This window comes from Schistocerca nitens, chromosome 1 (genome assembly GCF_023898315.1).
Source record: "Schistocerca nitens isolate TAMUIC-IGC-003100 chromosome 1, iqSchNite1.1, whole genome shotgun sequence".
Taxonomy (NCBI): domain Eukaryota; kingdom Metazoa; phylum Arthropoda; class Insecta; order Orthoptera; family Acrididae; genus Schistocerca; species Schistocerca nitens.
Window position 1 is genome coordinate 589476883 of NC_064614.1, and position 22766 is coordinate 589499648.

Here is a 22766-nt window from a genome sequence, read left to right on the forward strand (position 1 = left end):
GTAGAACGAAGTTCTCAGCAAGAGCCAGTTTGGCTTTCAAAAGGGCCGTTAAACAGAAGACGCAGTCTACGCACTTGCAAATGAAGTCTTAGAAACTCTTAATGAAAAAATGCTAGCACTTGGTGTCTTCTGTGATTTATCCAAAGCGTTTGACTGTGTTGATCACCAGATTCTCTTGCAAAAAGCAAAATTAGTAGGAATAAGTGGTGTTGCAGGCAATTGGCTACAGTCGTACCTCCAAGACAGAAAACAAAAAGTTGTGTTGAATAGCTTGGGTGGAGTATGTGACACTTCCTCAGATTCTGAATGGAGTTCCATTACATGTGGAGTGCCCCAGGGCTCAATTCTTGGGCCACTATTATTCCTGATTTTTATAAATGATCTACCATCATGTACAAGCCTGCCGTGTAAATTTACATTATTTGCTGATGATACCACAATTTTTATGAGCAGTAGAACAGACAACAATCTTGAGGAACTCATTAATCACATACTCTCAGATATGGTTAATTGGTTCAAGGTGAATGGTCTCTCATTAAATTCCAGTAAGACCAGCTTTATTCAATTCTGTACAAAAACAGAAAAAGAGAGAGAGATAAGTGTGACATGTGGTAATCAACCAATAGTTAGAATGGAAACAACAAAATTTCTTGGAGTGCACATTGACAAGAAAATGAACTGTCTTCACATATTATTGATCTCTGTAAGAGGCTTAGCTCAGCTACCTATGCTTTACGGGTTGTCACTACATGTGTTGAACCTAACACTGCAAAAGTGGCATATTATGGCTATTTTCATTGTCTCATTGAGTACGGAATTATTTTTTGGGGCAACCAGCCATTAGCAAGGAAAGTGTTCATTGCACAGAAGCGAGCTTTAAGAATTATATGTGGATTGCGCCCAAGAGACTCTTGTAGAAATAGTTTTCGTAATCTTAAAATATACACAACTACATGCCAATATATTTTTTCTCTCATGTGTTTTGTTTGTAAAAATATAGATATATTTCAACCAAACAGTAATTATCATGAGCATGACACACGGAGGAAGAATGACATACACAGTGAACACAGAAATTTGAGCTTGGCACAAAAGGGTGTCCACTACACTGGAGCAAAACTCTTCAATGCTCTTCCTCCCAAAATAAAGACAAAGATTCATAACAATAGTGAGTTTGAGAAAACACTAAAAATATTTCTGCTAGAAAAAGATTTTTACAGTCTAGAAAAATTTTTAACTAAATAAATTGTAATATTTTAATATTATATAACACAAGTTGACATAAAGCCACTATGAATTTTATTTAGCCTGAGCTCTGTATCTGTGTGTGCTCCGTATCTGTTTTCTGTAGTGTTTTAATGATTCTAAGAAAATATGTATTTTCTTTTTCTGTATTGCTGCCCAAAGAATTTACTGTATAAATTTTTATATAATTATGTACTCAAATTGCTGTATATGCTATAAGATTATCAGATTGTATTTGTAAAAAACTGACTCGTTCCACGTCCTTGTGTATCCAACACAGTTGGACCTATGGAACACGTAATAAATCAAATCAAATCAAATCACAATAAGGTCTGTGTTCTTACATAAATTTGAAACTCTCTTCCATAACTTAATAGGTAAAAAACTGTGTAAGAAACTAGTTATGTGTGCTGATTTCAACATTGATGTATGAACTAATGACAAATTTGCTTCACAGAATCTGATAGCCATAAATGGACAAAATCTAAATTTTGAGTAATGCACAAGAGTTACAGCAACTACTTCAACATGTATTGATAATATTGTAGGAAGTTATGATTACAATGTCAAAGAAAAATGTATTTTAGATTTAGGAGTGTCAGACTAAGCAGCTCTATTTGTATCATTATTAAAATTAAATTTAGGCAGCACAACAAACAGATATAGGAACTTCACTCAAGAAAATGTGGAAGCATTATTAAAAAACTAAGTCTCATCATATGGTCAGTTAGCAAACACACTTCAACAGATGACAACTACAACAACTTTTCAACAAAATTCATGAGCATATTCAATGAATTCCTCTCTTTTGCAACTGTATGGATTGAGTCTCATAAAAGTAGATCATGTGCAACAAAAGGAATTGGAGTGTCTAGCACTAAGAAGAGGAAACTGCATATTGATGCAAAAGTTAATCAAAATTCAGAATTTCTTATATATGTAAGCACATACAAAAAAAATTGACAAAGTAGTTAAACTAGCAAAGCATACTTCAAACAATACATTTATTTTAAATCCAAAAACCAAATCCAAAACTATATCATCTGTATTAAGAAGTGAAGTTGGCAATGAAATGGAGACAAAATGTCTCTTTACACTAATTATAAATGATGGGACAGTTGCAGATCCCAGTGTCATCTGTGATTCCTTCAACAATCATTAGTTGTAACAAAATTGGCAACTGCTCAACACAAAGTACAATTCCTAGTATGACAGAGAGAAATTCCTAAGTTTTTAAATTTTCACCTGTTAGCATGTTGATGTCACTAAAATCATAATGCCCCTAAAAAATTTAAGCTCAGTAGTTGGGATGAGTTTCCCACTGGAATAATAAAATCAGTACATCATAGAATAGTGTATCCACTCTCCCTCATAATTAATCATCCTTTCCAAGAGGGATGTTTTCCAGATTCATTAAAATATGCTGAAGTTTTGCCAATTCACAAAAATGGTAAACAAGATGATATGAGAAACCATAGGCCTATCTCATTGTTGCCAATTTTTTCAAAAATATTTGAAAGAGCTGCATGTGACCAGATAGAAATTTATAATTCATCTCACAATATCATATTACATTTTCAGTAAGGTTTCAGGAAAGGCTCCAGCACAACCCATGCAATAAATGAATTGGTCACAAAAGTTAGCAGTTGTCTCGATAATAGAATCTGTGTCTCAGGCATCTTTTGTGATCTTATCAAAGCCTTTTGACACTGTAAACAATGAGTGGCTTGTTCAAAAATTGTCTAGCTATGGTTTCAAGGAAACTCTCTTAGGTGGATGTCATCATACATGGCAAACAGCAAACAAAGAGTACTGTACTTGTTAGTAACAGTGGCAAGAAATTACTTTCTGGCTGGAAACATACAATTAAGTGTCCAGCAAGGCTCAATATTAGGGCCACTAGTATTTTTGTATTACACTAATGATATGCCATACCAGGTTGAGTCACATACCATCCTTTGTGCAGATGATTCAACAGCAATAATAGTCTGCTGTAAAATCGATGAAGACTTAATCCACCGTGCTGAGTGGACACTTGAGGAAGTGGAGGCATGGGTAAAAAATATTAATTTGAAATTAAACTTTGCAAAAACAGAAACTGTTCATTTCACAACAAAACAATCAGCACAATGTATGTTAATAAAAAAAATGTGTTGTGGAGTGATAATGTAGAGAGCATTCGTAATCAGCTGATCAGTCTTCTGAATGTCATGAATGTCTTATCCAGTATCACCGATTTAGCAGTTAAAAACCTGTGTATTATCCATATTTTGTTTCATTAGTTAACTATAGCATAATTTTCTGGGGGTCTGAGAAAACTAATCTGCTAAAAACCTTTACACTACAGAAAAGCTCATCTGAGCCATAGTGGGAGCTAAAAGAATAAATACCATAAACTTATCTTTGAAACACTAGATCTAATATCCATTCCAAATATCTATATATATGAGATTCTCATTTTCACAAAGAGAAATCCACAACTTTTTGAGGGCAAAAGCTTCCTGGATCAGTATGATACTAGACGTAGGGCAAGACTCAAACTATATGAAAACCACTACACACTACATGTGGATGGAATTTGTAAATAAAATATGTAAGGAGAAAAGTGACCAAGATCTAAAAAATACTAAAGGAGACCCAGAAAAATATTCTAAAATTAAATTCTACTATAGTGTAGAAGATTTGTTAAATGATGATCTTGTAATTTAGAATCTCTCTAAAAGTAACACTTTATATATCATAATCAGACATTTTTTAAAGAAATGTTAACCATGTAAAGTGATACATATGTATTGTCATCTTAAATTAGTTTATTAGTCTGTATGTTAGTCTTAAAATTGATGAGTCATGTATTGTTTTTGTATGACACATGTTATGTGATAATAAAAATTTGATTTGATTTGATTTGATTTAAGACTGAGAAGAATATATGGCTCCATGTACTTAATCTCATGGAGTGGGCAGTGAGTAGTAGGTGAGAGGGTCACTGGAGCAAACAGAAGTGCTACAACAGGAGAGTCACACACACTGTGGACAAAAGGTGGGTGGGTAACCAATCCAGGTAGTTAACATAATCATGTAGGCTGTATTTGGGAAACTGAGGGCAGGCTGTTACTTTCTCTTTGACACTGGGTCAGACATTAGCACATTGCCAGCCACTAATAAAAAGAAATCAATGACCAGTCTCGCCCAACTCATGGTGACCAACTATTCATCAGCAGTGGCTTATGGAGAGAACAAGTAGAAGTAGATCTCAAATTTAGTAGAAAATGCCAATGGAAGTTTCTGCTAATGGATACAACAAATTCTATATTACGCATGGTTTTAATAAGTCACCATTGGCTCAAGATAGACCTCAGTGCAGTGCAAATTAAGATAGACAAGGAGATCATGACAGGTTCATTAGGATGGACAACTGTAAGCACAATGGGACCAAGTTGAAATTCAGATATACAGGAAGAAGGCCAAATGAGTGAGAGTCAAGTAAAGAATGTGAGACATACTATAGTGCTCCATATTAATACTGTGTCTGGCCAACCAGTATTGCAGCAACTGAAAAGGTTAGCACACAAACTGTTTTGCCATGGCAAAGATGGAATCTGAAATTATGCTGATTTCAGGGGTTACGTGCAGGCCAGAGTGTCCATGGGAGTTGCTGTTGAATCGTGTAATGAAGAAGGATGTCACCAGGAGGCCCTGTAGAGGTTACCGCAAATTAGAGTTATGCACACTTCTGGACTGGAATCCAGTGCTGACTATTAGATATTTCACCAATGTGCTAGTGGAGGCCACAATATTCAGCTTCATAAAGTGCAAAAACGATTATAATCAAATACCTGTGGTGTCAGAAGAAGACATTCCAAAGACCATTGTAATAACTTCATTCAGGTTATTCAAATATTTATGAAAGCTGTTCAGATGAAGAAACACCACACAGAGATGGCAACATTTCATAGATGACATACTGTGGAGGCTAGACTGCTGTTTTGCATATATCTATGATATTTTGGTATTTTCTAGTTATGCATTGGTACATGAGGAACATCTCATAATGGTATTTGAATGGATCAGCAGATATGGCATAATTCTCAACAAGGTAAAATGTAATCTACATTTACATCCATACTCCACAAGCCATCTGATGGTGGCTTCTGCAACAGAAGCAAGTAATGTGTCTTGACCACTCAGTGTCAGCGACCAGCATTTATCCTATGAAAGAGAAGATCAATGCCATAGGAGATGAATCTCACCCAATGGATTATCAGCAGTTAAGAAGGATCCTAGGAGTAATAAACTTCTATCTTCAACATACACAGGCAGCAATCAAGGTGCAAGCACCTCTGACAGCTTACTGGAAGATACATCAGGACAATGATAACTGCTGTGGATGACAGACATCAACAGTCTTCGCTAACAATGGTGGTAGACTCCAGCCAAAAGACAATTGAAGCAGCATTCCATCACTTGGCACAAAACCAGTGGTAGCCATTGCGAAGTTTTCCCTCACAAGCTCACAGAAGTACAGGTCAAATGGAGTACTTATAACTGCAAGCTGCTAGCCATATGAAGCAATAAACATTTCAATTGTATGTGGAAGCAAATCTGTTCATTGGATATATGGATCATAAATCAAAAACTTTTCCATTTAGTATAAACAATGGCACCTGACGATGTTTTTCATGCACTAGTGCCAGGCCACATACTTTGGATTGTGAGCAGCTCAACAAACCACAGTCTACTGATTATTTGCAGAACTCCTCTACATAACTGCAAATGAAGCACGTATGACCAGCCAGGTCAGAGGTTCTGATTTGGTGTCATATCTCTCAAGCCAGAGCCAGATGTTTCATACCTGAGGGGTTTGCAAGATGTTGCATATTATGAATAGCTTGGCCCACACTGGAATGAACATGAATGTAAAACTGATGACTCATAGGTTCAAATGGTCTGCCATTGAGAATGATTGGCACTGGCTGGTGAGGGAGTGTATATCATGCCAGTGATGCAGGATCAGCAGATATGTCCACAACAGGTCAGAGAGTTTCTAAAGACAACAGACCAATTATCAAACATACATTTAGATATCACAGAGCCACTACCCCCTCTGAAAGCTATTCCTACTTACTGACTGCCACTGATGGGCATGCTTGATGGGCCAAAGCAGCACTGATCACAGACATATCAGTGGAAATGTAAGAAAGGACATTTTTATCAACATGGCTAGCACTATTCAGCTGCCAATCACATATAGCCACAGATTGAGATATGCAGTTTGACTCAGCCCTGTTTTATCAGCTATATAATCTGTGAAGATCTTGGATCATTGTACCACCAATTGTAAACTAGCCAGTTAGCTTACTCCCCTTCAGTGCTCCACATTCAGTGTGCACTTGATCATGCTGTTGAATTACCAAGCCCAGATTTTTAAGCACAAGATATTTATCATTATCCTTTAACACAGATCGATACACCAAATTACAAAAAAATTACAGCAACTGTGAAAAACACTATTTTTCAATATGCTTTTGCTGTCTACACACCTCACCTCCATTCCACTACTAAAATATCATCCAAGTGCAGGAAGAGTCAGAAGTTAAAGACCATAAGTAGAGGCTGATACTGGGGGGCAGCTGCTTCCAGTGTTTCACTACCTTCCACTTACTTTTACTTTGGACTATTGCAAATAGGACAGAGTAATTACAATGGAAAGAAACTAAGTCTCCACAGAGTACATGTCTTACTAATGAAAACAAACACTTGTCCTGCCAATGATAACAAAATAATAAAATAATATAAAATTTCCCGCCAATATTTGAAATTTTCTATATACATTAGTCTCTTTCTTATGATTCACCTAATTAATAATTGCACATACCATAAGTGCAGAATATACACATTCACACCCAAATAAGTTAGTCATTAAATGATAATAATGTAACATTTAATAAACATGTTGAAAGTGGTAAATTAAGTCCATTGATAATAGCGCTCTTCTCCCTTAAAAACAATGAAATGGTCTGTCTGGCACCACAAGTCCTTGGTTGCCTCCTCCATGTAACTAGTATTGTGGTGCTTACTTTGTCACCACTGAACTCTAGCCTCATACTCCCTCTATCATTTTAAGAACATGAAGTACAACCAGTGAGAACAAACACTGTCATTAGTATCTGACCTACATACCAGTCCACTGACACAGATGAATGGAAACCTCCCTTGCCCTAACCAGACATTTCTTACACAATATTACTAGTACAAGGTACACATTTTATGCAATAAACTAAACACTTAATAATAATAAACTAAACACTTTATAACCACACAGAGTGTAAAGCCCTGCAAATTAACAAGTAAATAAGTCTCACCAAATGTGTAATACATATAGGCCTAGCCATGTAATCCCTCTCCCAAAATAATTCATGTACAACTTTAATCCCTCCCAATTTAGCAAGAATAAATGTGAACAGCTAATGATTTTCATAACAGGAGAAACAAAATATCTTACAATTTACTAAAGAATATCATTCAGTGGGTTACACAAATGCTATTCTCACTTATCCTACTACAAAGCTTCCTCTTAGATACATATGCATAAAATTATCACACATACCAAAAAATATTTGTTTCATCGCTTTGTAAGTGAAACGTTCTGCTATGGTACACCAACATTCACGAAAATTCTCCAACTTGGACACTTAAGAAAATGGAGTTCTCCACTAACTTGATAACTGATAAAATCTCATAGCCTAACTCTAAATCTCATTGAGCTACATATACTGAAATCATCACCCACTCTGTTAGACAATAAAACATCATCACACAGTTCCAATAAATGTTACCAAATTAAATAACAGAAATATTCTATGTAATCTCCTTTGGCCTTACCACATCAGTACATATTCCATGTGACATACTTACATATATTTCACTTATTAGTTCATTTTATTATATAATTTACTATAAAGTGTGTAGGCATTATTATTGTAATTCTGTAATCTTTCCAAAATATTCCATTGTCAGAAGGATTTTTCAATATTCACTCAAAATAAACCTTCATTATGCAGCATGTTCTATTCAGTCAAATTTGTACTGTGCAAAATTCCTCCTACATAATGAATAACAGTTCACCAGAATATTATTTCCTTTTTCTGCTGAGTCACTTACCAATGAACATTTCCTTCTTTTATCTTATATAAATCTTTTTCAGCACTGAGACACACCTCATCCATACACCAGTTTTTTTAAACTCCAGGATAGACAGATAGTAGAGGAATTACATTGAAAGATGCACAGAATAGGTGTGTAGATGCAATGCAGAAAACTAAAAAAGGAGATAACATTGCAACAGCTTGGGGCCTTGTATTTGCCAGATTAATATACATGAAAGAGCAGAGGACCCCTGAGGTCACTGAATTACCAACTCTTAGTTTTTGTGGCAGCAATACTAATTTCACTTTTCTCTGTAATGTGATTGTAATAATCGTCTGGCACTGCATTAATTCTACCCCTGGGTCTAGTAAAGTCTTCAGGGGTTCATTTCCTATTCCAAATTGAATGACCAGGTGGTCTTCTTTCACTTCATCCATCAAGAACTGACACCCACCTAGCAACTTGGTACTGTCCTCATGCCTCCTACCACAGTCAATGTCCTCCTGCTTATCTTCGCCTTCAATTTCAGACATCATTTGCAGACATTCCAAATTCTCCCTCAAAGTCAGATTACAATGCTGTTTTAGTTGTTCTGTCACTAATAATGATTCACCATCAACATATTCTGTCACTAATTAACACACTGTTCTCATCAAAAACAAATTCCTGTCTAATATTTTCAGCTTTCTCTTCACCCTCACTTCTCTTTACTCTACATCTTCTCCTGATCTTTCTCACAACCTTGTCTCAAATATTCTTACACTCCATCTTCATAGGAAAACAATTTCTACCAACTAGTGTCTTTACACTTCCTGTGTTGCCTTGCATGTCTTGTGCTATCTTTAAAACCCTGATGGTACCCCCTCTCTGCACAGCTTTCACTCATCTGTTCTATTTCATTCGCCTGTATCTCCAAAGACCCCTTCCTTAGAGGAACAATGTTTTCTTTCATCTAAAACTACACCTTTAGTCACCTGATTATCCATATTCTCTGATGACTCTGATTCCTCTTCCTCTGTAGCAACTAAAAGAATTCTCTGTTTCATCTCCACCCCCTTCCAACCAATGTCCTATCCCCCATATGCCTCCCGTCCCCCCTCCCCATTTCCATTCTCTTGTGGTTCTTTCTCCAATCTTGCTCCTGCCTGAGCCCCGGCAGGAGCTAATCCCACTTTCTCAGGCCTGCTTTCCCAAGGTGAGGCTGCCCTTCACTCCTATCTAGGGGTTCAACATTTCTATCCATTCTATTTGGTGACCAGCCCTACCATGATTGTTATCCCATCATTTTGACATATTTTGTCCACCATTTCTAGAATCCACTCCTATTTCATTTACTCCACATTGCCCTCCATCACCTGGTCCATTGAATCTATCAGCCTTTCTTGGCCAATTATTAGGGTAAATTCTCTTAATTATTTCCAGTAAATTAAGAAATTCCTCAACATAATCCCTAGCTGCAGCAACTACCATTTGCCTAACCTGGGCAGGCAATTTATTTTCAAGACATAATATAATCATCTCAGCCTCCAGTTTGTTGTCTAGATATTTAATTTTATTAATACACTGTTGGCAAAAGGTCTTAAAGCCACCCCTCTGATGATTATACATCTCCCCTCCACAGAAATCCCTCGATAAAAATTGCTGCTTTTCTTTCAACCAAAATTCAAACAGTAACTTGGACTGAAATTCTGACACTGAACCACAAAAATTACCCATTTCTGCCACCCATCTGCATATCTCACCATTCAAATGACACTTTCTGTCTGACCAACACCTGGGTAACATTACAAAATCTCCCAAAAATCTACAGGCTTCTGATTTCTCACAGAAACAAATCTACAAAACTATCATGCTTCACAAGCAAGCCCTCTGCATGCAACACTTGCACTACTATTAATTTCCCTATTACCATAAATCTTTAATATACTTTTCAACATTTGTGCACTTATTCTCTGCCTCTGGGACAATTTGTTTATCTCTAGCTTAACCATTTCATGGTTCTCATCACAATAATTCTGTGCAATTGTAACTTGTTCTGTGTAAATTACTTCTCCTTTCCCTTGCTTGGCTAACTCTTCTGTCTTATTATAACAATCATAAGCAATATCATCTCATCTATCTGCTTGGTTACTCTAGCCTCCAGATCACTATTTCTGTTGTCACATTCAGTTCTGATACCCTCAATATCTTTCTTGAGCTTGTCTCTAAGAGAATTCATCTCCATCTTTCTTGAGCTTGTCTCTAAGAGAATTCAACTTCATCTTTATAGACACCTTGAATTTAACTGAATACACAAAGGTTTTCATTTCAGATTTAACTGAGCTTATTTGATGTTTAACTGAGCTTACATCAGTTTTAACTGAGCCTACCTGATTCGTGATATTCTCAAACATATGTGATAACATCTCCCATCTGGGAATCATTTGTATCCCCCCAGCATTTTGAATGTAATCTTGCTGCATTACATCCTGTTGTTCTCTATTGGATACCTGTACACATCCTCTGGCAGTACCATCTCCCTGATACACAAAACTATCATAGTTACCAATATCCTCTACTATCAGTTCTTGTTTAATAACATTCTGTCTTTTGTCTGTCTCATCCAAACAAAGATTTTCGTCTTTCACATTTAAACTGACCAATCTTCACATTCCAGGACTAACTATGTACAGCTACACTGCACTGTTCCTCACCTGTTGTTTACTTTCCACCAACACATAACCCTGCATGTCCCCTCCTGTTTTCCCACCTGCCTCCTTAAAATTCATGTTGTTCTTAACTAATTACCATTAACATCCATGAGTATGATCTGCATTTTCATAAAAGAGAAAGGTTGTCCCTCAGTTTTAAAGAACATAGCACCAGATATAATTTTGTGCTTAGTTTTAGGTATGTAATTGATTTTCTAATTTATTTTGGTTATTCCTAGGTAATACTTGGTGAAATCAGTAATTGTTTTGTAACTTAAATTTTATTGTTGACATATAAACAAATATAAATTCTGTACTAATTATAAACATTTGGAGCAACAAATATGAGTAATCTTGAAGTATTTATTTGTCTCTATTCGAAAACGTGTTAGCAAAGCCAGGCCTTAATTAATTCCAAAGTAATTAACAGTTTTGTTGAAAGTATTGTTTGCATAACAATATATGTTAATTTCACCATTTAAGCAAATAATTTGGCCTAAACCTTGTAGTAGAAGAAACTGTTAAAAGGAAGAAATTTTTTTGATGTATTCAGTTAATTTAATGAGTTAAGTTTTAATTGTTATTTCTGTAAATTTAACTTCAAACAATGTGTCATTTCAGTACCTATTATTGTGAGGACATATAAGGGCTTGATTTTTGGTCAAGTGACAATCAGTCCATGACTGAGTTTGAGACAAGAAATCTGTGTTGGTTAGAACAACAACAATGCATCAATATAACTGTGGAATAAGTGTAACACAATGAGGCTGTGTGTTAAAACAATGACTGTGTCTGTTCCATACATACCTGATTATTTCAAAAGAATTGTGAATTCTGTGGTTATGTTTTTACTGTTCATAGATATTCAACAGTAAACTATTGTAACAGTATGTGGATGTTCACCTTAAAACTATTTATGAGGCTTATCAAAAGTTAAACATTAGTGCACTGGCCATATTAAATTTGTATTTGTGGGTTGTGAAAATTAAAATTAAACAGGTGTGAAATGCAAATGTGCACCTGTTTGTTACATCATTTACAGTAGACAGTACTGCACTTCCGTCCCTTATTTTTTCAGCCAGTACGTTAACACCAAGGACAACAAATGAAATAAAAGCAGGGAAGTCATCACATGTGTTGCCCCAACGTGAGGACTATTGTATGTAGCCGCAATAAACTAGAACAGTGAACTTTACAGCGGTTTACAATGCAGTGGTGCAACAGCCAATCAGCTTGTGGGTTTCATGGCCACAGTATAACAGCAACCAGTCAGCGAGTAGGTTCTATGGAAGCATCCACTGAGTACAGGAGCAGCCAGTCAGCATGCAGTGGACACAGGTGACAGAAATAAACAAGACCCCTCATCGAGAGACGTACAACTTGCAACAACTGTGCGGATGACAAGTCGAAATGGCTAGAGCATCAGAAGAAGAGTAATTGAGAATAAGTATAATTTCATAGCAACAACTGTCCTGTATTAAGTGATGCATAACGGGTGGCCTTAACAAACAAGACAGTGTGGTTGAGGACAAAGCTGTAGATGGTAAGTTTTTAAGTGAACAGAAGGACATAAGTAGGACTGATTCTGTGGATGGTAGTAGCAATAAATCAGACATGAATGTAACTTTGTAGGATGGGGATGAAAGTCCTATTGTGGAGAGCGAAATGGATGAAAACAGAACTGAAGTGGATGAGGCCATTGAGGTTAAGGAGGAGGAATCTAGAAGTGACAGTCAGCAAGAGCAAAAGTGTATGGCAGACATAAAATTGGAAGTGATGTTAATGCAAATTATGAGTAGTTTGAGTAGTATGGAAATTAGTATGAAAGAAGACATTAGTAGTATTAAAACTGACATGACTAGCTTAAAAGATGAACAGAAGAAAGAAATTAAAAAGGTAATTATGGTAGTTAGCTCTAGTCTTTCAGAATTAAATAAGAAGATTAAGGCAGTAGGGAAAGATTGAGATGAAAAGATAAAGAAAGTAGTACGTAACACTAAGGAGAAATTAACATTGATGAGTAGTAAATGTGTAGAAGAGAGAAAGAAACTTTATGATGACTATAGTAGGAGGGTGGAGGCTTCTGAAAAACAGTGTAAAGATGACGCCAAAGCTGTCAGGAAATTTTGTGCTGAAAACATGGTTAAACTTGAGAACCAAATTGATCAGATTAAAAATGATTAGAAATGGAGGTAGAAACCAAGTGTGCAGTAATGATAGAGGAAAAACTGGTAAAAGTAAATAAAAATGTAGATTACAAATTGGCTGAAAGGCAGAAAAATATGGAAGAGGCACAAAATCAGAAGCATAGAGTATGTAGTGTCCCAGATACTACTACATTTGTTAGTTGTAAGAGATTTAATCATTTTGAACCATATGGGGAAGTGCATCCACTGGATTTCATTGGGGGAATTTAATGATTTGCCTGAAATATGGAGTGACAAAGAGAAAATGTCATTTGTGAAATGTTTTTAGAAAGGGAATGCTTATGGATGGGCAGCTCAGGTAGCTGATAATTGTACTTCATGGTAAAGCTTTGAGAAAGCATTTTTATATGAATATTGGTCCAAAGAGAAGCAGCAGAGGATTTTGAGTGAATTTTGGGGAGGAGAGAGATTTGACTCTAGGAAGGGAACTGTGAAAGGTTTCTGTCAGCTTTAGATAAACAAACTGAAATATTTGGACATAGATCAAGGTAGTGAATCAATAATTAGGGGTTTAGAAACTAAGTTGCCCCAGAAAGTTAGAGAATTGCATGTACCTGCCTCTAGGGGTAATATTAGTGATTTCTTGAATTATGTTGATAAAGTGGAGGGAGTGAAGCCCTCGGTGGAAGATTGTAGGAGGAATTTTGATGACATTAATCAATCAGGGAGAGAATTTCAGGTAAATAGAATGAACAGGACTAATCACAATAGAAATTCAAGGAATGGTTGGGTGGAGAACAGCCAGAATGGACATGGAAATGATAGGAGAAATTCAAGTAAAAGAAATAGAGGAGATGACTTTAATTCTGGAAGAAAATGAATTGGTACCATGGTTAAATAATTTCTGTCAGACAAAGAGGTAAGGTAAACTGAAAATGAAAGGTGTCAGCATATGTGGAGGATAATTAACATCTGAAGTAATCAGCTCATTGTGAAATTAGTAGAATTTGATGCAGCAGCAGAGGCAATATGCAGTAAGAACCTTCTTGAACATTAGGTCTTTCTATTAATTGTTGTGTAATACAAGTGTTTGCGTTCAGTGCAATCAGTATATGGAGATAACTGTCTACCTATAGATGTGTCTCGTGGTACATCCTTTTCCTAAAATTAAGGAATTACAACATTAAACATAGTTGCCTATAGTAATGTGCAGAAATAATAAGCAAGATTTGTACGTATATTGCTCTTCAGGCTAAAATATTAAGCAATTTGATGGAATACAGTGAAATAATAGTTTGTCTGAGTGATAATGTTGTCTGATTGGTAGTGAAATTTAAGTTTGCCTCAGCATATGGCTCTGTTACTGTAAAGTGTTGTTTCTGTAGAATCAATTTTGCCTTAGATAAGCAGAGCAGGTGTTTATTTATTAGATAAGGAAATATAAATGAAATAATAAAATAATGAATAATGTTAGGGTCTTAATGGTTAGGGAGCCTGTGTCTGCACTAGGGATATTTTTCAAAAAATGCACTCCACAAGGTAACAAAGGTAAGTAAAATAATGGAGCTGACAGACAGACTTGAGTAATGAAAAAGATAACTGTATACAAACAAATGTGGTGTAACTATATTGATGATATAATTGTGAACTAGGTAACATTGGGTACTGAGTATATTGTGCAGTTCATGACACAGCAGCTGGGAATGAAAGTTTAACAGAAAGAGCAATATTTTAGTGAGGTACAAGTAATATAATCATCATTGGATCTATAGGTTATTTGAAAACTTCTATTCATGTTCTGAGAAATTATGATCTTAAAGTGGTAATACTGGGATGAAGAAACGTAATGTTGCTGATTAACTGATAACTGTGGTGTTAGACTGATGTGAATATTCTGACAAGTCAACTATTTCGTAACATTTTGTGATTGAATGAGAGTAGGGCTCAGAGTGGAGTAAACAGTGGGGCTATAATTTGGTACAACTTCCGTCCCCTTAATTTTGATCTGAATAGTAATTAATTATGTAATGGTGACTCTATTCTTCTTTCATAATGTAATGATTAGTAAATCTATGCTACTGCACATCTTGAGTTTTTACTAGAAGTGATGCACATCTTCAGTTTTTGCTATTTTGCAGAAGGAAAAGAAACCCAAATCTTTAAAATTTAATGAGATTCAGGTAGTTATGACTAAGAATAATGTTTTGTAGTGTAATGTTCACTTGATTTAAATTTTTTTCTAGTCCACACCTTTCGTACTATAGTCAAATCTAGTGCTAATTGTTGTAATGTTATGAGAACTATGTGATGTATCTCTTTATGAAGTGATGACTAATGATTTTAAAGTGAAACACTTTTTCTTAGACTTACGTTAGAAGTAAAAACGTAAGTGCACTAAAGTACGGTGTTTTTTCTTAATTTTTCATGTACTGTGGTGGAAGAGAACCACCTCCACGGGAACTGATAACAATGCATTTCCTTACTAACTGCCACTTGGACCTGCTGAAGGTGTGGACAACTTGGTGAGATGCCCATTGAAAAAAAGGAAAGTGCTTGTGAAAAATACTAAACATTGAGCAAGTGAGATTTTCTGTCTGTAAGTGAACTGAAATGCACACTATAATTTAATTTTTTACAACCCATGAGAATTTATTTTGTTTAGCAAGACAGGACTTGTAGAAAGTGATGTGTATCTCAAAATGTAATCTTTGCTTACCAAAAAAAGGACATCACTTATGATGAAGGTGCCTAATTTTTTGTTAAAAGTATAACTTGTCTATATTTTGTGCAAATGTACATTACACTATATGTAAATATTCTGTATGGGAATTTTCATAAGGCCAGTTCATATAAGTATAAATTTGAAAAACATGTGTACTGTAGTTTCTGATAAGATTTCTTATATAATATTTTTGTGTGTGTAGATTTTAAACCCAATTTCTGGGGTCACTTTCAGGTCTATGAATGGCCCAATTAGCTATTTGCAATATCTATCTGGTCAAGCCAATGAGGGGGTGTTGTCACAAAGCAAGCTTGGATATTTTTACTTCCCCACTTATTTTGCCATCTACCTTCCTTAAAATTAATTTTGTTCTTAACTAATTACCATTAACATACATGAGTATGATCTGCATTTTCATAAAAGAGAAAGGTTGGCCCTCAGTTTTATAGAATATAACACTAGATATAATTTTGTGCTTAATTTTGATTGATTTTCTAACTTATTTTGAATATTCCTAGTTAATATTTTCATTATAGGGTGAAATTAGTAATTGTTTCATTACTTAAATTCTATTGTTGACATATAAACAAATATAAACTCTTTACTAATTAAATAAACATTTGGAGGAACAACTACTAGTAATCTTAAAGTATTTATTTGTCTCTATTCGAAAATGTGTTAGCAAAGCCAGGCCTCAATGAATTCCAAAGTTATTAACAGTTTTGTTTGCATAACAATATATGTTAATTTAATCATTTAAACAAATAATTCGGCCTAAACCTTGTGGCAGAAGAAACTGTTAAAAGGAACAAATTTTTTTGATGTATTCAGTTAATTTAATGAGTTAAGTTTTAATTGTTATTTCTGTAAATTTAACTTCAAACAATGTGTCATTTCAGTACGTATTATTGTGAGGATATATAAGGGCCTGATTTTTGGTCAAGAGATAGTCAGTCCACAACAGAGTTTCAGATGAGAAACCTATGTTGGTTAGAACAACAATAATGCATCAACATAACTGTGAAATAAATGTAACACAATGAGGCCATGTGTTACAACAATGGCAGTGTCTGTTCCATACGTACCTGATTATTCCGAAAGAACTGTGAATTGTGTGGTTATGTTTTTACTGTTCATAGATATTCAACAGTAAACTATTGTAACAGTATGTGGATGTTTGACTGAAAACTATTTATGAGGAATATTGAAAGATAATAGTGCTCTGGCCATATTAAATGTGTATACAGGGGGTTGTGAAAAGTGAAAGTAAAAAGCTGTGAAATGTAAATGTGCACCTGTTGGCTCCATCATTTACAGTAGACTGTACTGCACTTCTGTCCCTTATTTTTTCAGCCTGTACATTGGCACCGAGGACAGCAAATGAAGAAATAAAACAAGCGAACATTGTCACAATGCGCATTAGGCACTCCACAATTGTTGTCAGCATGTGCAGTGACACTCATGACGCTACACAATTGCATCATCATTCACTCATCACTATTTGCATATCTGGGCTGAGTTTCTTATGTTTAAATTCCACAGTTTATTAAACCAAACTTCTTTAATACTGGTTGTGGAACTTACTGTAAACCAGCCAGTTAGTATTGAAGTTAGCTTACTCCCTTGTTGTTGTTGTTGTTGTCTTCAGTCCTGAGACTGGTTTGATGCAGCTCTCCATGCTACTCTATCCTGTGCAAGCTTCTTCATCTCCCAGTACTTACTGCAACCTACATCCTTCTGAATCTGCTTAGTGTATTCATCTCTTAGTCTCCCTCTACGATTTTTACCCTCCACGCTGCTCTCCAGTACTAAATTGGTGATCCCTTGATGCCTCAGATCATGTCCTACCAACCAGTCCATTACTCCCCTTCAAATATAGTTTCACTACTACACATTCACTCCACACTCAATCCTGATATTGAAATATCATGTCCAGATTTTTAATTTGAACTCAGAAATTTATTGATCACTATTCTTTACACATAATTATGCACGAAGCTATACAAACAACAGAGCAACTTTGAAAACCATTACTTTTCAATTGTCCTTACTGTCTACACAACTCAGCTTTATTCTTTCTCTGTTAGAACCTCCATACAACTACTGCCACAAAGTCTAAGTGCAGGAAGCATGGGAAATCAAAGATCATCTTTAAACTTATTGACTACTCACACAGACTTTACAAAACACATAGTATAGTTATTGTAAGCAAAAATCAACATTGAGGGGGCAGCTGCTTGCAGTGTTTCACAGATACCATCCATTGAGTAATGGGGAGGTGACACTGGAGACACCATCAAATCATACCAGGGCATGATGATGAATGCATTTCAAATGTCTGCTCATTATGCAAGCTCTGCCAGAGTTTGGGAGGTCTGTGTGGGAAGTGCCACTAGAAAAGAGATCTGGAAAGTGATTTTCCTATGTTTTGGGGCATGGACCACTTTTATTTTATGTTTTATTTTATGTTTGCTCTTTGGAATTTTGATTGCTCCTTGGTTCTTACTACTTACATTTGTAATTTATTTTCGAGATATAATAAAAAGACATTGTAGAGCAGTAGTGTCTTCTCTCAATCACAGATATTTATACTTACGTATATATACAATTACCTGCATTTATACTGGATTACCTACACAATTATAAAAATTTAGCAATTTTAACATATGTTCACATTTTTTTCATCAAAAAATTCTGTTATATTATAAAATGATTTTCAGCCAATCAGCTGTACAATTTTCTTTGAAATAATTTAAAAGACATGGACCACATTGAGGGTGGTAATTTGTTAAGGATTTTTAGGGAGCTAACTGTGAGTGAGTGAGCTGTTTCTACTAGTCTGTATCTTGGAATATCAATTTTGATTTTTCCTCTGGTATTGTGCTGGTGTACTGTATATTTCCTGTTATATGTTCTTTGATATTTGTTTTAGTGCATATTGATGAGACATATATATATACAGATTTACAATTGTGAGTATTGAGTTTTCTTAACAGAGATTGGCAGTAATGTGTTGGTCTAGCCCTACACCTACACATTTCTCTTATGGCTTCTTTTTATCTTCAATATATCACCTATATGTGTATAGCTTAACTGCTACACTAAGCATCATGATATTGAAATGATATTGGATAAATCAGTAATCTGTTTCGCCAGCACACCCTTAATAATCAGATGGAGTTAAGACATTACAACATACTATCTAACTTTGACACTATCTATCTAATGTCATAATTTTTCAACTGCTGGGTTATTGATTCTGGGCATGTTGTTATATGCTCTTGTGTCTGCTCTATTTGATTTTGTCTGTTTTTATGCTGAAGTATGTTACAGTTTTTATGGTTTTGTTGTGTAACCGGTCTAAGTCATCCCACAAAATTTACTTGTGTGAGAAAATTTTTGTAACTTTGAAACTTTCCCTGATATGTGTGAGGTGGTGCCAGTGCCCTCTATGACACACATGAGCATGTTGACTAGCAGTGTGGTGCTGACAGCAAAGCACTTGTAGGGTTGTTGTCTGCTGCTTTCTGATCTGAAGTGAGTTGTCTTAACCACCAGGGACTTTATACCTCTTTTTGTCTTCTTATTTTTATCTTTTCATTTTAAGTTAATATACTTTTAACTTGTGAGTTTTTCAACTGATCAGTTTGATCTATGTATATGATGGCCTGCTTATTGTGGGTAACAGTATTTTATTTTGAGAAGGTTGAGTCCTCTTTCTTTACTGATGTGTGAGTATTTCATATTGGCTGTCATAGAGCTTAGATTATTAGGGTGAGTATACAGTTTTTATATCATAACTGATATGTTTCTTAACTTGTAGATGTAAACCTGTAGATGTGATTTGATATCACGAAAATGGTTGTGCTGCTATAAATAAAATTTCATATACAGCTGAAAGTCATTTAATTCTAAAACATGAAATAAATGAAAGTAAAACAGTAAGTCTGGAGTTAAAAAGATATTGTGTTAAACAGTACTCACTTACAAAACAAGGCTGTTGACTGTAAAGATTTTTACTACACAGAAAGATGGCATATTATGATATTCACCGAGGAGAGAGCCGGTGGACTTTTACTCATAGGCTCTTTCATCCCAGAATAGTCGAAATCCTTTCAAGTATGGACGCAGTAATCAATCTCAACAGAATCTACAGGTCTGTTATAATGGTGACTTTTTCTAAAACACGCAAATGAACATAAGTAGGGACTGTTAGGTTTGAGAAGAGATATGAATTCAAGAGAAAGGGTTTTTGGGTGGAAACAAGCATTGTATAAATTATGATAGATCACACAGAGCCTCTGATAGATCATAGTAATATTTATGAATTGAGAAACTGAAACGCTGATTGTGGCTTTGTATCGGAGAATCACAGTAGTTCATAATCACACTTGTAGAATGATAGCAGTCCCATCCATCTCAAATATAACAAAAATAATTATATGAGCAGACATGCATATACATGGAGCATAACTTTTTCATTAAGGTTAGTCCTTGAATGCAAAGAGTAATATCTTCTCCTTATCACTAGTTTCAGTCAAGAATGATAAAATTTTATTAAAAGACCTGATGCACTCACAAACCATTCTTACAACAGTGATGCTACATTTATCTAATAGTATGACATGTGCATTATGTCAGATATAATCATTACTTTTTTCATAATTGCAAAAAATGGACACTAGTGTTATTTACCTGATGTTGAATTTTTGAGTGGATATTGAGAGTATGATTCTAAGAAAACTGATTTATGTGGCACCATTAAATTATTCTTGCTGGGTGGATACAGGATATGAACTGGTTTAAATTCACCACTACCTTTTCCACTAGAGTTACTGTTCTGAAAAAATAAAATATCATCTGATAAACTTAACACATATTATAACATAAATAATATATATTATCAATACTCTTATAATGTTATTAATAGTAATACAGAGCAGTTAAAATGTCAGGGAGGGATTTATTTGTCTGATACTTATCTTTAAAAGATATAGTAAACAATAATACAAGTTGTTTAAAACATGTCTTACTTACAATCAAAAGACAAATATTGGAAAAAAAGATGCAGTCACTTTATATCATTTCATATTTATTCTTTTCAGGTCTTAAATATGTAACATGCACCAGATGTGTGCAAGAATAATCTGATACTAACAGGTTCTTTCTACTGCTTATGTACACCACCAAGTATTTGTCCACATTTCAGCAGAGATACAAAATGGTACATAATACAGCAGTGCAGTCATAAGCTGTTCCTTACAATCATTCAGTGACCTTACTTTACTGTAGATGAGATCATTATCAGTTACTAGACTGCAACTGATGTTGACATTTCTGATTAATACTTAACCTATGAGGTGTGGGCCCTTAGACTGTCAGAGAATTTTTTAACATGCCATCCAAGATCAATTATGGCAGAATTCTTCTATACCTCCCATCCTCTCTTTCCTCTCTTCAAATTGCAAACCCAACAATGTTTTGTTGGTGTAGAAACATTTTAATGCATCCTCATGATGTACATACCTGTTTTCTTCAGTATAATGCAAAATGTGTTTACAGGAATGTATCCGACGCACAGGAATGTATCCTACGTCTGATGAAATTTTTATTCAGTGGATGAAGATGTCAGTGATATGGATCAAGAAATTTAGAGGATGAATTTAGAGGAGAGTGATGACAGGGACCTTTCTGTTTCTTCTGACTTACATGAGGCATGATCGGCCATGCAAAAAGAATATTACTATGGTAAGTATGGTTAATTTTCAAAGACACTGAGGCAGAATATTCGCTTGCAGCTTCCTATATTTGTCATGCAGCTATAGCTCACCAGTATCATGTGGGGACTGAAGAAATCAGGAATTTATTAATTGAGGACACAGTGTTGGCACGAATGCTATGTTTCACAGCCCTCAAACTAGAATGTGAATCTGATATGGGAGATGTGGATGTAATTTAACTCAAAGCATTCCTTGGTCTTCTCATCTATACATCAGTATTTAAACAGAACCACGAGGGCACTTCTGCTATTTGGACAACAGATGACTATCAAGATAGAGCTGAATGAGTGGTAGTTGCACTTGATAATAATGATTTGTTTTTAAATCCTACATGGATACAGTTACTTACACAATTTACATGTGGCATATACATAAACATTTCAAAATGTTATCTATGCTGAATGTCACCTGCACTCATTTTTTGTGTTGTTATTTTTAATGTGCTGATTCTTCTGAGATATTTAGTTTTCATGAAAGTGCTGCTAATCAAAAGATATGGATAACTGAACTTTATACTGCAATATGACTTAACAATATCATGTGAGATGCTGCTCATTTATAGACTTAGTGACACCACAAATTATAAATACTGGTGTTCCAATGTTCTAGTAACAAAGTTCAAATGATGTGAAATTAACTAATTTACAAGACAAAAATAAGTCCAGAAGTAGTTACTGTTCCACTACAGATCTTGCACTTATGCTTGTTAGACTCAGCCTTTGTCATTATGTTTTTGTTGACCTAATTTTTACGCACAAGATGGTTACTTAATTAATTAATTAAGCTATTAAATAAAATTTTTAAATAATTTGCCATAATTTTCAGTGTGGCACTTGGTCCTGTAAATATGGTTTTCCCAAGGTTGACACATAAAGTGGTTTCATAATCTTTTCTAATTTCCTAGAGCACCACATATTTCATAAACAAATTATTGGTTAATACTTACAGTCCATTTTGAGCTGCAAAACCTAATTTACCAAACAATGCAAAATCCAGGATGCAATAATGACAGTATCATGGAAAGTATAGATTGCTA

The 22766-nt window shown here is 35.0% G+C and overlaps 1 protein-coding gene across 1 annotated transcript in view; it reads right to left on the minus strand.

Annotated features, from left to right (window-relative positions):
• Nucleotides 1-21668, minus strand: part of LOC126261121 (uncharacterized) — a 42164-nt gene extending 20496 nt beyond the window's left edge. Inside the window, exons 1-2 of the mRNA XM_049958515.1 lie at nt 21660-21668; nt 20646-20790 (exon numbers count right to left, since the gene is read on the minus strand). Of these exons, the coding sequence (XP_049814472.1) occupies nt 20646-20790; nt 21660-21668 (154 nt within the window). The remainder of the gene's footprint in view (nt 1-20645; nt 20791-21659) is intronic.
• Between the last annotated feature and the right edge of the window lie 1098 nt (nt 21669-22766).